The sequence below is a fragment of the Denticeps clupeoides genome, chromosome 14 (assembly GCF_900700375.1).
Source record: "Denticeps clupeoides chromosome 14, fDenClu1.1, whole genome shotgun sequence".
Classification (NCBI taxonomy): domain Eukaryota; kingdom Metazoa; phylum Chordata; class Actinopteri; order Clupeiformes; family Denticipitidae; genus Denticeps; species Denticeps clupeoides.
In genome coordinates, this window is record NC_041720.1 from 6486488 (window position 1) to 6502280 (window position 15793).

The window sequence follows — 15793 nt, forward strand, 5'->3', positions numbered from 1 at the left end:
GGGACAATTAACGTGACCCCCACCCCCCAACACACACACACACACACACCCCTGAATTCTATTCCCGTGAATATGACAATATTCTTCTCGACGTGAAGGTGCAGGAATATTTTAACAGAATGGCCGTTTTCCTATCGAACGTGTTCGCCATCACGCTTGTTGAACTGAAAGTTTAAACTCAGCGTATAAATGCGTCAAATTATAATATCTATTTTTATTATCATATGGCGAAAGTGTCCTGTTTAAATGTGGGGTTTATTCAAACCGCGCAGTGCAACGAAGTGAGCGCCGCTGCATTAACCAGCAAAATTTAAAAAGCCAGAGACGATTTATTCTCAGTGAAATAAGTTGCCTTTGATAGTTTTTTTATATCATGCGGTTAAAACCAGCAATCTACAAAAAGTCCACAAAATCCCGTTTAAGGACAATTCCCTCCTTTGCGGGGGTTCAGCACCGTGGACAGCGCTGTTCTCAAACTGGAGACGCTGCGGGATATGTGGGTTTTTTTTAACCCCCCATAAAAACCCACCATTTGCATTTGACGCTATTTTTTATATACAGTTCACGTTTTTTTCATTTATTTCAAACTCTTTGCTGATCTCTCCCCGTCTTCATACTCTCACTCCATGGGCCTGAATATTTAGCTTCGTTATAATAGATGCAGTGCATAGGGAGTGTTCACTAATTCAAACCAGCAAATAAACCTTCTGATCCAAGTCTTGGCGCAACTTTCCTTTTCCTCCCTTCCTACTCTGTTTCCATTCGTTTTCTTTGCTTGTAATAAATTAGATTTATATACATAATTTATGTGCATGAACAAAAAAGATACAGTACAGTCCAAAAGTTTGGACACACCTTCTCATTCAATGTGTTTTCTTTATTTTCATGACCATTTACGTTGGTAGATTCTCACTGAAGGCATCAAAACTATGAATGAACACATGTGGAGTTATGTACTTAACAAAAAAAGGTGAAATAACTGAAAACATGTTTTATATTCTAGTTTCTTTGCTCTGATTACTGCTTTACACACTCCTGGCATTCTCTCGATGAGCTTCAAGAGGTCGTCACCTGAAATGCTTTTCCAACAGTCTTGAAGGAGTTCCCAGAGGTGTTTAGCACTTGTTGGCCCCTTTGCCTTCACTCTGCAGTCCAGCTCACCCCAAACCATCTCGATTGGGTTCAGGTCCGGTGACTGTGGAGGCCAGGTCCATAACTGTACATGTGTTCATTCATAGTTTTGATGCCTTCAGTGAGAATCTACCAATGTAAATGGTCATGAAAATAAAGAAACATTGAATGAGAAGGTGTGTCCACACTTTTAGCCTGTACTGTACATCTTAAACCAAACTCAAAATGTTTTCAAAATGTTTGTTTTTCTATATAAGATATATTTGCCACAAATTCCCTGTTATGTGTTTCCACGTGTGATACCAAAGACTCACCAGACTCAAGCTGATGAAAATTGCATGACTTTAATTTGTTTGTTTTTTCAGACTAACCATGAACCAGATTGGGATGATTTCCAGCATACAGTGGGAGTCCAGACACATCTGGGCGACGCCTCAGTGCCGATAAGAGAGCCCCTGCCTAACAGGGGCACGCGAACCGCACTTTGTAGTCGAGGCAGCCTTTCCCCAAGGGCTGATCCACGTTCACGCACACAAATCCCTCGGTGGGACTGTAGCTGGAAAGACAGCAGCCGTGTTATATGTTTTCCCCTTGTCATTCACAGAAAGTTGCAATTTTTACTGTCATTAGAAAGAGTGAAAATATACAAAGTGGAAATTTGGTTGTATATTTTCAATGCCAGACATTCCAACTGTTCTTACGTTCGGAAGACCTGTCCCATCTGGGTGGCAGGAGAGTTGGTGGCTGTGGTCACACTCTCTACCAAGATCGGCGTATCACAGATCTGCCCGGGGTACTCAGACCTCAGGTTGGAGAGAAGCTCCCAGTCTCCAGTGCCACCTGGACTGTCACGGTTATACCAGTTGGTCCAGCAGACTGGTCATGACAAAAGTAATATCAATAGTGAGGACGGAATGGATCTTTATGCACAATTGGCATAAAAACACTGAGTTGAAACAAGAAAGGGCAGAAATTAAACATCAAACATTCTCAGCCCCCTGGCCATTAACAGTCAATAGAAAAAACTGGGACCAATTGAAAGTGAAGTGATTGTGAAACACTGCAGCACAGCACACGGTGACACAACGAAATGTGTCCTCTGCTTTTAACCATCATCACCCTTGGTGAGCAGTGGGCAGCCATGACAGGCGCCCAGGGAGCAGTGCGTGGGGACGGTGCTTTACTCAGGGGCACCACAGTGGCACCTTGACCGGGATTCGAACCGGCATTGAGGCCGCTTCCTCAACCGCTAGGCCACCACCTCCCCCACAGCCCCAATTAGTTCTTTACTAGGCTGGCACGGGTCTCCTGAGGGATGTTGGTCCATTCTTCCATTACAAATTGTTCTAACTGGTCCAAGTTGTATGGTGTCAAAGCCTGGACATTCACTTTGAGCACCCGCCACAGATTCTCAATAGCATTGAGGTCTGGACTCCCGGATCCACTCCAAGATCTTGGTTTTGGTCTCGCTGAGGAACAGTTGGACTAATTCTGATGTATACTTTGGGTCATTTTCTTGTTGGAACGGTGGCAGTATAAGCCTAGACTACAAGCAGATTTGAACACATTTTCCCCCTAAAATATCGACAGCATTTTCTTTTTTTCCAATGCCATGCACCATTCTCCCTGTGCCTGAGGCTGCAAAAAAGCCCCACAGCTTGATGCTCCCACCACCATGTTTAACTGTGGGAACCGTATTTCTAGGGTTGAAGGTCTATCCCTTTCTTCGTCAAACATAAGCAACATCTGTGTGTCCAAAATGTTCCACTTTAGTCGCATCAGACCAAACCACAGAATTCCAAAGCTTGTCTTTCCTTTTCAAATGTTTCAAACAGGCAAACCTCAGTTGGGCACTGTTGTGCCGCTCTTTGAGTCAAGGGGTTCTTCTGGGACGATGGCCATGTTCCTCGAAACATTGACTCCAGAAGAGGCCAGGTCAGCAACAATCATGTTCTAGACACTATGAAAGGCTTGGAGATGGTGGTGTAACCTTAGCCTGAGCCTCTACTATCTTCTTTCTGAGCTCCAGAATGACTTCCTTTGTGTTTGGCATGGTGAGTAACAGTCGTCCTTCTCATGTGTTCAGGTGACCTGCTCCTGGGAGTCTTTTTATGCTGGTTAGATGTTGTTAGGAAGCTAAATGACTAAATGACAAAGCTGAATGGTTACTGTAGGTGTGTTCACATAGGACTAATGTGCTTGAGTACCCCATTTTTAGTATATTTGATATAAAGAAAGTCTAAAAGTATATTTTATATTACAAAACGTATCAAAAAGGGGGGGGGGGGTTGTAAGCATGAAATCAGACCTTTCTGGCTGCCGCAATACGGTGCATAACAGACAAAGCGCACTTTGTAGTCACGGCAGAAGCAGCATTTCTGTTCCGAGTTGCTGCAGATCAGGCCGGTGGTGGTGTCCTTCCTGAGCGGCACAGACGCACAGTTGCATGTTATTTGCAGTCATCAATTACAGACAAGCAATTATGTTAACATGCAAAAAGAGGCAACTGAACAGATAAATGAACCACAAAAACAAACCTCTGCTAGTGATGGCAGTATAAATGTGTCAGGAACCTTTATATTTTTTTAATCTTTTTTCAAAATAATGTGATGTGATGGAGAAAGTGATGGAGTCATCATAGCTGGAATTAATTTTTACAAGACAATCTATTGTGATGGCCACTTCTACACTCTGACCATGTCAAGCTTCGGAGGAATGTTTGGTCATTCAGAAGATCCATTTGAAACCAACTTTAGCTTCCTTGCTTAGTTCTTGTGACATTGCTCTAGATCTATTATATTTTGTGAAGGACTCCAGTCTCTCCTGCGACAAGGCACCCCAAAACATCATGATCCCACTGCCCTCCATGCTTGGGAATATTTGTACATTAAAGTCAGAAATAGCAAATAGAAATAGCCAGTGAAGTTTAAAAAAAAATTCCCAGACCCAATCTCGGAGCCCCAGGCCCTTACGCAGTAAAAATGTTCCCCGTGTTGCTCAGAGGAATCCCGTCCACTGACGCCACCTCGATGGCAGATGGGTATGGACACATGTCTTTACGGTAAAAGTTCTTCAGATTGGTGATGGTCTCATAATCACCAGAACCAGTCGGGTCGTCGTAGTCCATCCAAGTAGTCCAGCATTCTGCAAATAGACACACAAATGAAAAAAATATGCGTGAAATGAATTGCAAGTAAGCGGAGCAGGGCAAGCAGAAATGCACCAATCCACTAGGGGGCGTAAGCTAAACCGCTTTTGCAATTGTCATGGTCACAATGAACATTCCTTTCAAACATTTTTATTCCTTGTCTGTTTTTAGAACACTGTTGTTCTGTGTAGCACTTACTGATGTTTGGAACAGGTAAACAGTTGGTCTTGAAGCAATTATGGATTAAGGACAGACTGTCTGAGAACGAGAAAAGATGGAAGGAATGACATCTTTATTCATCATGGAGGGAAGAAAAGCATGATTTATATCTGAACCACTTTTGGATGTTTTTAATTGACCAAATTATAGATTACATTAATGAGTTGAGTCAGCAAAATGATCTATAATCTTATTTCAAATTCATTTCTGTATTTAAAAAGACTCACTTGTGTGCAAAATGTTAGCTTCCGGGAGGACAGGATCAATTTGCACAACTGCAGGGTCTGCAAAGACTGCAGGGTCTGCAAAGACTGCAGGGTCTGCAGGGTCTGCAAAGACTGCAGGGTCTGCAGGGACTGCAGGGTCTGCAGGGACTGCAGCTGAACCAGCGGCAAGACTCCAAATCACCTGTACAGTAATGCAAACAACACACACAAAGACATAAAAAGAGAGGTAAAGTCCAGTGTGTGTGTGTGTGTGTGTGTGTGTGTGTAAGGCTGCCCAAGGTCATGTGAAAGTGATACACCGCTTCATTCTGTACCATCAGGATCATGTTCGGCGAAGATCCCAGTCTTTTCCTGGAAAAGAAAAACGAGTGCACAGAACCATCACGCAACGATATTTGTCCGTTAGATTGTACATGAACTGCTATGAAAAAAATTTACATTATACATAACTTCCTCATCCCTTACGCTTGAAAAACAAAATACTTTGAACTAAGGCACAAAACTAGACATGGCATATACGCTGCCAAGTAAATCCAATTAAAGTATTGATATTAGTGCAATAGTTTTGTCAAACCAACAAAAGTATCTGTGCTTTTTTTAAGTATCAATCATCATAAAAATGTTAACGTTAAATGTGAAAATAATTTTTATAAATTATGTAAAAAAATTACATAATGAGAATTTTAATAAGACGTGTAATACTTTTCCTTACCAACAATGTGAAAGCTGGAAATGTCCTCACTGATTAAAAAAAAAAAAAAAACACAAAACTTAGTTATCAAACCACAGACCAAAGACATGGAGGACTTCTTATAAGCGGGTCATCCACAACAACAAGGTTCTTACATGACAAATTTGCCCAAAAGTCCACACCCTGCACAGGTTGTGTGTATCCAATCGGACAGCAAGTCCATGCGGGGTCCGGTTCTCTGAGGTGAAAAAGGAGACAGGTGCGAAAGCAGCCAACACGCACTATTGTTAACAGAGAACAGAAGAAAAAATATTGTGTCTATTCACTTTGCTGAATGGCGATACTGGATTACACCAGACTGATAAAAACACACACACACGCAACTTAGTTATCCAGAGTTCTTACCAGAACCAGGAAATTTGACCACATCACCCCAGTCTTACAATCACTGCACTGGTTACCCATCAAATTTAGGATTGACTACAAAATCCTACTTTTAACCTATAAAGCTCTAAATGGTCTCGCCCCACAGTACCTGAGTGAACTTTTGGTTCCTTACGAACCGCCACGCCCCCTTCGATCAATGGGTGCGGGGTCACTACTGGTACCAAAGGTGCAGAAGGTCACAGCTGGGAGCAGATCCTTCTCCTATAGAGCTCCGCAGTTGTGGAACAGCTTGCCTGTCAGTGTCCGGGATTCAGACACAGTCTCAGTGTTTAAATCCAATCTCAAAACCTATCTGTTTTCTCTGGCTTTTTGCTAAAGTCCTAGACCCTCATTTCACTTGATTTTGACGCAGTGTCAATTATAAAGTCCAGTTTATCACAGAGTCCCCCTGTTAGACACAGACAAAGTTAAATTCACCAGTTAGGCTGTCCTAGTTAGGGTACCGGGCCACTGTAGCACCAATATACCATTATAACCACATATTTCAGTATCGGTCGTACAGTGCAACCGTCTGCCGCTGCTTCTGTTTGTTTCTGTTTTTCTCCGAGACACGGAATCAAGCACCCAGACTACTGGCAGACCCCAGTGATCAGACCAGCAAATAAATCCTGGTTCCTGACAACTGCTTTACAAGGACAAAACATGAAAAAAACCAGAGGGTCACCACAGCCACCACCACCATTACAACTACAGCTATAGGGATCTTCAAATGGACCAGTAACATCATTACGGACACCTTATCTAGACCATGACACTGAATACATCCTGGACTTCTCCAACCCTACAACTGTAGGACTCATTATATCATATCCAACCCTGCACTGACACCATTTGCAGGCTCACTCTACCCTGGAAGGGGGTCCCTCTCTGTATCACTCCTTCCCAAGGTTTCTTCCTTTCTTTTTTTCTCTCTCCTAGAGTTTTTTTGTGTGGAGTTTTTCCTTGTGTGCAGAAGGGTCAAGTGTGGGGGGTGTCAACTGTAGGGCCTGTCAAAGCCCATTGAGACATACTGTATGTGATTTTGGGCTATATAAGAAATAAATGTTGTTGTTGTTGTTATCGAACCAGAGACCAAAGGCGTGGAGAAGAGGGGAGCAGGTCTGAAAGCAGCCAACGTGCACTTTTGTTAAAAGACAAAAAAACGGTGGTTGGTGATACTGGATTACGGCAAGACTGTTTCCACACTTTTCTAAACAGGATGGGCCCCACATCATGCTTTGAACCCATGGCCTTTGACCAATAAATGCTTCCATGTCACGTTTGTGATCCATTTCTGACACATGCTACAAAAATGTAAAAATGTCTTAAATGCATCATACTAATATAATAAACATTTCACCTTAAACTAATTTACTTTACTCGTTCATTGTTTTGTTGAATTTCCATTTTTGTCCACAGTTCATGTATTCATGTAGCTATGTAGCAGATTAAATCAGTCTGTGTGCTGTATGCTTGGCCTCAGAATGACACTTTGAAAATGTGACAATGCGAGAACCAACACACACACACACACACACACGCGTACACACGGACACTTTCAGTTGCATTAGTTACACCATTACGACTTCAAACAAAACCCCATGCATGGTGACAATTATCACACTGGCTAATGCTGGTGCCCACACACACATACAGCCTTTAAAAAAAAACTATATATATACTATATATATAGTATTTTATATGTGTATATAATTATATATATATAAATCTGTCAATTCCTATTCTGAACACAATGTGTTTATATTCAAACACCATTTCAAGTAATTGCTTGCCACATTCCTCTGTTTCGAACCACTGGTGGGAGGTCGCAGGAGGTCAGTGATGTGTGGCTCTGAGAACCGCAGCTCAGCTTTCACACTCACACACACAAACCCTTTCCGAAGTGTCAAAAACGGTCAGCTGCCACATTACGCATGGACATGCACACTGCGTACATCCACGCTGTCTTCAAATGCACGCCAGACCCCAAGGCACCCAAATCTAGATTATTATTATCAATATTGTTATTATTTTACGTTATTATATTACACTAATGGCATATGGTTGGTTTAGGCTTTAGCCAGACTCTGAAATGTACAGTGTTCATTGTGTGCTATTTAATGCCTTAAATGAACTTTCAGAACATAAAGAAACGGGATTGTTCATGTCGTCCATGTTCGTTCTGTGGTCAGTTTAAATGACCTCTGACAGACAGTCAGTCTATCTGACGTGCCATTTAGCACCTTCAGAGGTGAGTGTTCTTCACACGCTGTGAATGTGAGCAGGAGCGTCTTACCGTGGGAATCTGAACAAGAGTTCAGAGTTCACGGCTCAGAGGTCAATCGGGATCTGCTGCCGCATCCTATCTTAGGTTTTGTATGTGCATTTTGCATGATTTTTGTAATGTATGATTCAAACATGAGAAAAATCATTAAGACGAATAGTGATTAGACGAATGTGGCCATGCAGAATCAGAGGATTCTGGGATTGTTGCTGGAACAAAATACACACAGAGTAGAAGAGTCAGTCCGTGAAATAACAATGCTCTGCATAAAGCCAGTAGAGCTGTAATCTGGCCTAAAGCGTTTGGCCCGAGCCTAGACCGACAAGTACAGCTTTTTACAACCGTTTACAGCCCAACATTATTGCCTTGGCGGAGGCGGGCCCACCTGACTGCACCAGCATGCTCTGCGTGCTCTATGAGCGCTAGATCTATGTGCATGTAAATGAGCAGGTTGGATGTAAATAGTTGAATGTTGCATGTTGTTTAATAAAAAAAAAGCTTAACTATGACAAGAACCGTGTGCATAGCGCACGGATTACTGCAGATGATACCCTGCTCTGACTTTACTCGAAAGAAAAGAAGGGAGACAGAGCAATTATGGAATGTATGGAAATAATGTTATGGTGCTGTGTGACGTATTGGGGACAGTAGTGTACATGCAAATGTAAAGAGAAGCTCAAAAACTTGGAACACACCAGACACACACACCCCGTTAAAAATGTCCGAGTCTGCGCATGCGCTGATTTAAACTCGACTTCTCTGGGATTCATATTTACTTATTCATCTTTGAACTACGTGAAGTAGCAGTATAAAACATTTATATGAATTAGGACATTTACAACTCACTATTTCAAATGTATTATGGAAAAAAAGTACATTTTGAGTGTTTAGAAACTGTTCGGGGTGTGAGGTCAGCCGTTTGCCTCGTGGTGCCACCTCCACACTGCGGGTGACACCTCCACACGCGGCAGCAGTGTCGCATGCAGCGACACCTCCGCTGCACGCGTCCGCCGCTCAAGGTGCCAACGCGCAATTTGCCGCGAGCGCCGCTGCGTCCACATAAAGCCGGAGCAGAGCCCGAGTAGACAGCAGCTCGGACCCCGGACCGACTAGTCCCAGCATCATGGACACCGTAACGACGCGGACCGCGACGTGCAGCAGCGTGCGCGTCCACGCGGACCTTTCAGCGCAAGGCGCGCCTCGGCCGCGCGCTCAGCTGTGGAGACCGTGGATTAAAGGAGACTCCAGAAACAAGGTCATTACATAATACGTGGCCGGTATTACATTTACAATAGTTGCAGTAACGACAGTAATTATTTATAGCTGACACGTTAGTAACGTATGTTACCAGATAGGATCTTGTGCTGATATCGTGTTTATTTCATTTTACAGCCTTACAGGAGACCAACTGCAGCCTCAGCAGATGTCAAAGAGACCAGGAGGTTCTCGCACCCCGTAAAGTAAGTTGAACAGTAAAGCACGTCTGAGTTTAATAATAGTTATCATTTAATACAATTAGGCAGAAAAATGTTGTTATCGCTTGGTCGACTCAGCCTCGTTAATCCCTCGATTATTAATTAATCGTCGTGTTCGGTTCTTCTCCAGGTTGATGTGGCCCCGGTCGCGCTGCTATGACTTCCTGTACCAGGAGGCGGCGCTGCTGCTGCAGGTCTATCCTGTCCAAGCGACCATCTGTCCATACGAAGATTCCAGCAGCGACGAGGAGGACAGCGACCACGACGAGAAGGAGCTGAACTGAACACTGGACACTTCAAATATTTATTCATGTGTATAATCTGTACATAATAATAATGATATAATATTTTTTACTGCTTATTCTAATATATCGATGCCCAGAGTATAATGAAAATTAAAATATTTTATTGAGATGCACCTCAGCGTAACATTTATTTTCTACGCACATTATCTGAGCACTAGTTGTCCATTTTAATTACCGTGTGCCATTTATATTTATTGCATTTAGTTGACACCCTTATCCAGAGTGACTTAATCAGTAGTTACAGGGACAGTCCCCCTGGAGACACTCAGGGTCAAATGTCTTATAAATAAAGTATAATAAAGTGAAGTGACTGTCACTTGTGATACACAGCAGCACAGCACACGGTGCACACAGTGAAATTTGTCCTCTGCATTTAATCCATCACCCTGAGTGAGCAGTGGGCAGCCATGACAGTGGCAGTTGCTCAGTGGCACCTCAGTGGCACCTTGGCGGATCAGGATTCGAACTGGCAACCTTCTGATTACGGGTCCGCTTCCTTAACCGCTAGGCCACCACTGCCCCTTGTTCGGGGACACAATGGTAGAAAGTGGGATTTAAACCTGTGACTCTGTGGACTCCTGGTTCAATAAAGTGTGGTACCCACAAATCAACTACCACCCCTCATTTCTATTTCATGGCCAAACAAGCATTAGAAAATGTAACATTAGTCATTTAATTTCACACACCATTGAAAACTTTATAAAACGTTTTTTTTTTCACTTCATTGTAAATATGTAGTGTCCCATTTCTTGACACTTATGACCAAATGCCACATTGCTCTGTTGTCACGATGGATCCCGAGAAGACCGGGCACAGCGGGCAACGGTTCCTTGATTCCCAGCACCTGACATCCTCCCTACTTACGTTTGATTACTAGGGTGGTAGTAGCCTAGTGGGTAACACACTCACCTATGAACCAGAAGACCCAGGTCCTTAACCCTGAGTGTCTCCAGGGGAGACTGTCCCTGTAACTACTGATTGTAAGTCGCTCTGGATAAGGGCGTCTGATAAATGCTGTAAATGTAATGAATGCCTGCATCAGTGCTCCGGGTTCCAGTATCAAACCTCGAACCGATGAGTGAAGAGAGGCGCCGTGTGCTCTCAGCCACTCATTTATTATCAATCGTCTCGGTTTTGGGTCTGAGTTGGAGGAACTCAGGGGTCTTGTATGTATGGGATATTGCATGTGATGGTCTTGTGCTCTTGTGAGAGTGTAAACATTCCCTTTCCCATTCCCACTCTTCCTTTCCCAAAATAGAACTCTATATGTTGGTTTGTTCAGGGTTGACATTTGACATCTTGACATCTGTACAAATTTCTTATACATGTTCAGTACTTGTTATGTCCAAGTGATGTCAATTAATATGTTCTTTGAAAAAAACTAATACAAGAAAAATGTGATGAAGAGGTGCATCTCAATAAAATATTTTAATTTTCATTATACTCTGGGCATCGATATATTAGAATAAGCAGTAAAAAATATTATATCATTATTATTATGTACAGATTATACACATGAATAAATATTTGAAGTGTCCAGTGTTCAGTTCAGCTCCTTCTCGTCGTGGTCGCTGTCCTCCTCGTCGCTGCTGGAATCTTCGTATGGACAGATGGTCGCTTGGACAGGATAGACCTGCAGCAGCAGCGCCGCCTCCTGGTACAGGAAGTCATAGCAGCGCGACCGGGGCCACATCAACCTGGAGAAGAACCGAACACGACGATTAATTAATAATCGAGGGATTAACGAGGCTGAGTCGACCAAGCGATAACAACATTTTTCTGCCTAATTGTATTAAATGATAACTATTATTAAACTCAGACGTGCTTTACTGTTCAACTTACTTTACGGGGTGCGAGAACCTCCTGGTCTCTTTGACATCTGCTGAGGCTGCAGTTGGTCTCCTGTAAGGCTGTAAAATGAAATAAACACGATATCAGCACAAGATCCTATCTGGTAACATACGTTACTAACGTGTCAGCTATAAATAATTACTGTCGTTACTGCAACTATTGTAAATGTAATACCGGCCACGTATTATGTAATGACCTTGTTTCTGGAGTCTCCTTTAATCCACGGTCTCCACAGCTGAGCGCGCGGCCGAGGCGCGCCTTGCGCTGAAAGGTCCGCGTGGACGCGCACGCTGCTGCACGTCGCGGTCCGCGTCGTTACGGTGTCCATGATGCTGGGACTAGTCGGTCCGGGGTCCGAGCTGCTGTCTACTCGGGCTCTGCTCCGGCTTTATGTGGACGCAGCGGCGCTCGCGGCAAATTGCGCGTTGGCACCTTGTGCGGCGGACGCGTGCAGCGGAGGTGTCGCTGCATGCGACACTGCTGCCGCGTGTGGAGGTGTCACCCGCAGTGTGGAGGTGGCACCACGAGGCAAACGGCTGACCTCACACCCCGAACATCCATCCGTCTAAAATTCCCACAAGAAATGATTCCACCGTCCCACTGGTGTTGGAGTTCATTTTTCATGGTTGTACTGAACCGCAAAACTGTTTAAATTTCTTCACGTTTTGATTCAGCGTTTAAAAATGTGTGCTAAAAAGTCTTAAAATGCCTGGTCTGGTTAGAAACATTACAGAAACGTTTCAGTTTATCAGGACACAAAATCACAGGATATTTACTATATATTTTTGTAGACTAGTTCTACAAGTAAGGTCAAATAATGCTTTAACTAGTGACAATTTGGGGCTTCACTAGTGGAACCAGTGAAGTATTTTGGCTTTCACTAGTACTACTAGTAAGAAATTTGTAATTTACTAGTAGTACTAGTGGACTGAAAGTGGCACACTGGTGAAGTAGTAAGACTTTTGGCACTCCAAATGACTACTAGTGCTTTAAAATGCAGACTAGCTTGGAATTTGGGACTTCTAGTGTAATATTAATTGTATTTTATTTTAAGTAATATATTATTATTTGCTATATTAATGTTCCTTCACAATTTTCTGTTATTTTTGAACTTTTGTCAATGTTACCAGAATGCCTATTGACTTGTGGGCCTATTGTTGGGGTGGTTGAGAGTGGAAGCCGCTCTGTGAGGTGCACGTCTCAGATCTATTGTCAGTTCACTGGGAGGTCCTGAGATTTATTTATTCATTTTGCAGCCATGCCAGTGCGCCAGAATTCATGTGACATGTACAATAACACATTCGAAGAAATTGAAAGTGCTTACATATTTCTAAATGTAACGTAGTAGTAAATTTTATTTCAAAACCACTTGCTCTCTTGCTATAGTAAATAATATAGAGGAAAAAAAGAGAAGAGAAAATTACATTACAGTTAAAAAACATGCAAAAACAGCAGAGTAACTCTGTCTTGAGTAGCTACATGATTAAAAAGATCAGCATTATTCTTGAGTGAAGGAACAACTAGAAACCCAGACTTCACTATGCATTCACATTTACATTTATGGTATTTATCCAGAGCAACTTACAACGTGCTTTCATGTTACCATCAATGAAGTAATCAGTTCTGGTTCAAACAGTTGTTAAACATTATCTGCTATGCTCTCCTTTACTTGCTCCTGCTCATCACCGTTTATCTGCTCATATCCAGACGAGATGTGCGAAGAGCGGGATCTGCTCTTCTTTATAAAGAAGACGGTTCCAGCAATGACCAGAGCCAGCGCCACCACAACAGAAAGCCAGACGCCCACCTTCCCCCCATTAGACAGTCCGGAGCCATCCAGATTGTTATAAAATCGTTTAACGTCCTCTGGGCTTGCTGATCTCCAGGAATCTGAGTCTTCACTTCTGACCCAGACCCGACCTCCTTCAGCTACTATGACAACGGTCTTATTGAGTGACTGAATCAGAGCAGGTCGAGTGAAAGGCGGTAAGCGGACGGGCTTCAGCTGACCTTCAGTCAAGTTCTTAGACTGAACGCAGAAGAGAATCTGGCATCCATCACTTATGGTGGCCAGGTGCTGGCTGAACGTTGGGGGGCAGCGGTACTGGTTGTTTGCAAGAGGGTTGCCTGCCTTACAGCTGAAGAAACCAGCAAAGGGCACCGAGAACATGGTGGCCGTTTCATACTCGTTGCTCAGGCACACCATCAAACCGTTGGACAGAAACATTTGAGGGAAGAAGCCAGGAGGACAGGCTTTGGATTTGGTTAAGGGATTCGGCATGTCGGGACCAAACAGCCCCCCAAACAAATACCCCGAGTACTGTGTGATGTTAGTCGCTGAGCACCAGTAGGTGTTGATGAGAGCCCGTCTGACCTGGTACCGCGTCCCGCAAACCTGATCGCAGGACTCCCAGAAGAAAAAGCCCGAGCATTCCTCGTAACACGCCACCTGGCCGTACACCTCCTCTGCGGCCTCAGACTGCAGAAGGGCGGCGGTGTAGGGCCCACGGCACGAATAGCCTCCAGTGTCCGGGTTCTTTTGCTGAAACTTTAGGCAAAGCGGGTCTGCGTCACCAGTGACCTTGGTGCAATTCTGGAAAACCCCGCCGAAGGTGAGGTTCGCGGCGGGGCCCTGGCACGAGCCGTCGTCGACGTTGGCCTGGAAGTTGAAGTGTTCGGCGTCGGGCCGGACGCAGCCTGGACGCGCGTTGACGTTGTAGTAGCGCGCCGCTGCCTCCCGTACGGAGAGGGCCAGCTTGCGAACCGCCACCCGCGGCAGGTCGGGCAGCGTGGCCTCGTTTAGAACGTAGTGGAGCGGCAGCCCGGCGCGGTCGATGGCCACCAGGTTGTTCAGCGTGCTCTCCTGCCATTTCTGCAGGGTGATCCCAGGGTAGAACAGAGCGCCGCCATGGCTCTGGGTCCTGGAGTGGGTTATGTTTCCCAGGTAAGAACGACTCAGTGAGCTATTCTCTTTCCCTTTGCCGTGAAAACCGAACGTAATCGTTTCGAAAAAGTTTAGCCCAGCCGACGAAGTAAACTCGTATTGTTCCGTGCTTTCGTAGTAGGAGCTTTTCAGATAGTCCTCCTGCTCCAAAATGGCACCGGCATCAACCGCGGTGATCACATGGGTTCCGTAGTCAACAACCAGCATCTCTGACAGGTAGTCTGCATGACGGGTTTGGTTGTTGTCCAGCGAGTTCGCTATCTCCTTCACTTGCTGAGCAAAGCGTGAGTCCAAGGTGAAATAAGGATAAACCTTCACAGTGTAAAGGTGGTTACGCACCTGAAGAGGGATAAAACGTGAGAACGAGGTCCATTAAATATCGAAGCTATTCTGAAAACTAATTTCCAAATGAGGTGCAGAAGCGGTTGGTGAACCCCTTAGTAATGGACACTATACAGTATACAATATTAAAAATTTAAGGAAAACAAGGAAAGGTCTGAGAAGGTCAAACAAGGTAATAAACGATCATTTAGCTATTAGACATGTATTAGTTATTTGTACCATTCTTCCCCAACCGAATGTCACATGACTGCTCACTTTTACACTGCCAGCAACTTGCCTGTACTCGTGATGTAACTGAGTTGTCTTTGACTTGGTAGGTTTTCATTTGCTGATTTTCCTTAGAGAACTTGCCGTTGAGGACATTGAGGTATGATGCATCGACACTGATGGTCTGAGAAGTGGAGCTCCTGTGATCTAACCAGGTGGAAATGACCTCCGACATTCTCTCCACACCAGTTTGTTTTCTGGGGAATGGCAAACACCTCGTCGGGGATTAGATAGACACCATCCTCTGTGGACTGGCACTGTGAGTAGCTGAAGTTCATCACCCGTCCCATGTCCAGGTTGCGCAGGTTGTCCCAGCCCCCTCCAGGCAGGACCTCCAGGGCCAGAGAACTTGAGTTTATTCGACAGTTCCGGAGTCCATTGTCAGAGTGGGGCAGTGGACGTACGGACCCAAAAGTAAGAAGACACAGCGCCAACATGGTGAATTCATTCTGATCCATGGCTGTGTGGATTTAGGCAGTTCAA

The 15793-nt window shown here is 44.2% G+C and overlaps 3 protein-coding genes and 1 pseudogene across 3 annotated transcripts; 1 reads left to right on the forward strand and 3 right to left on the reverse strand.

The window, feature by feature from the left end:
• Positions 1 to 1456: 1456 nt before the first annotated feature.
• LOC114803156 (cartilage intermediate layer protein 2) lies at positions 1457 to 5647 on the reverse strand. The gene is made up of 9 exons (XM_029002525.1): positions 5572 to 5647; positions 5438 to 5466; positions 5040 to 5076; positions 4726 to 4906; positions 4478 to 4537; positions 4104 to 4275; positions 3440 to 3552; positions 1833 to 2007; positions 1457 to 1687 (listed from the first exon to the last, which is right to left on the reverse strand). The coding sequence occupies exons 3-9, from the start codon at positions 5049 to 5051 to the stop codon at positions 1591 to 1593; spliced, it is 810 nt and encodes a 269-aa protein (XP_028858358.1). The 5' UTR covers positions 5052 to 5076; positions 5438 to 5466; positions 5572 to 5647; the 3' UTR covers positions 1457 to 1590.
• A 3417-nt stretch (positions 5648 to 9064) lies between these two features.
• LOC114803161 (protein ripply2-like) lies at positions 9065 to 9979 on the forward strand. The gene is made up of 3 exons (XM_029002529.1): positions 9065 to 9381; positions 9519 to 9586; positions 9732 to 9979. The coding sequence occupies exons 1-3, from the start codon at positions 9250 to 9252 to the stop codon at positions 9883 to 9885; spliced, it is 354 nt and encodes a 117-aa protein (XP_028858362.1). The 5' UTR covers positions 9065 to 9249; the 3' UTR covers positions 9886 to 9979.
• Positions 9980 to 11355: 1376 nt separating this feature from the next.
• On the reverse strand, positions 11356 to 12405 carry LOC114803160 (protein ripply2-like). Its single transcript, XM_029002528.1, has 3 exons — positions 11954 to 12405; positions 11749 to 11816; positions 11356 to 11603 (listed from the first exon to the last, which is right to left on the reverse strand). Exons 1-3 carry the CDS (start codon positions 12083 to 12085, stop codon positions 11450 to 11452), a joined length of 354 nt encoding a protein of 117 aa, XP_028858361.1. The 5' UTR covers positions 12086 to 12405; the 3' UTR covers positions 11356 to 11449.
• A 738-nt stretch (positions 12406 to 13143) lies between these two features.
• On the reverse strand, positions 13144 to 15760 carry LOC114803136 (macrophage-expressed gene 1 protein-like; annotated as a pseudogene).
• Positions 15761 to 15793: the final 33 nt, after the last annotated feature.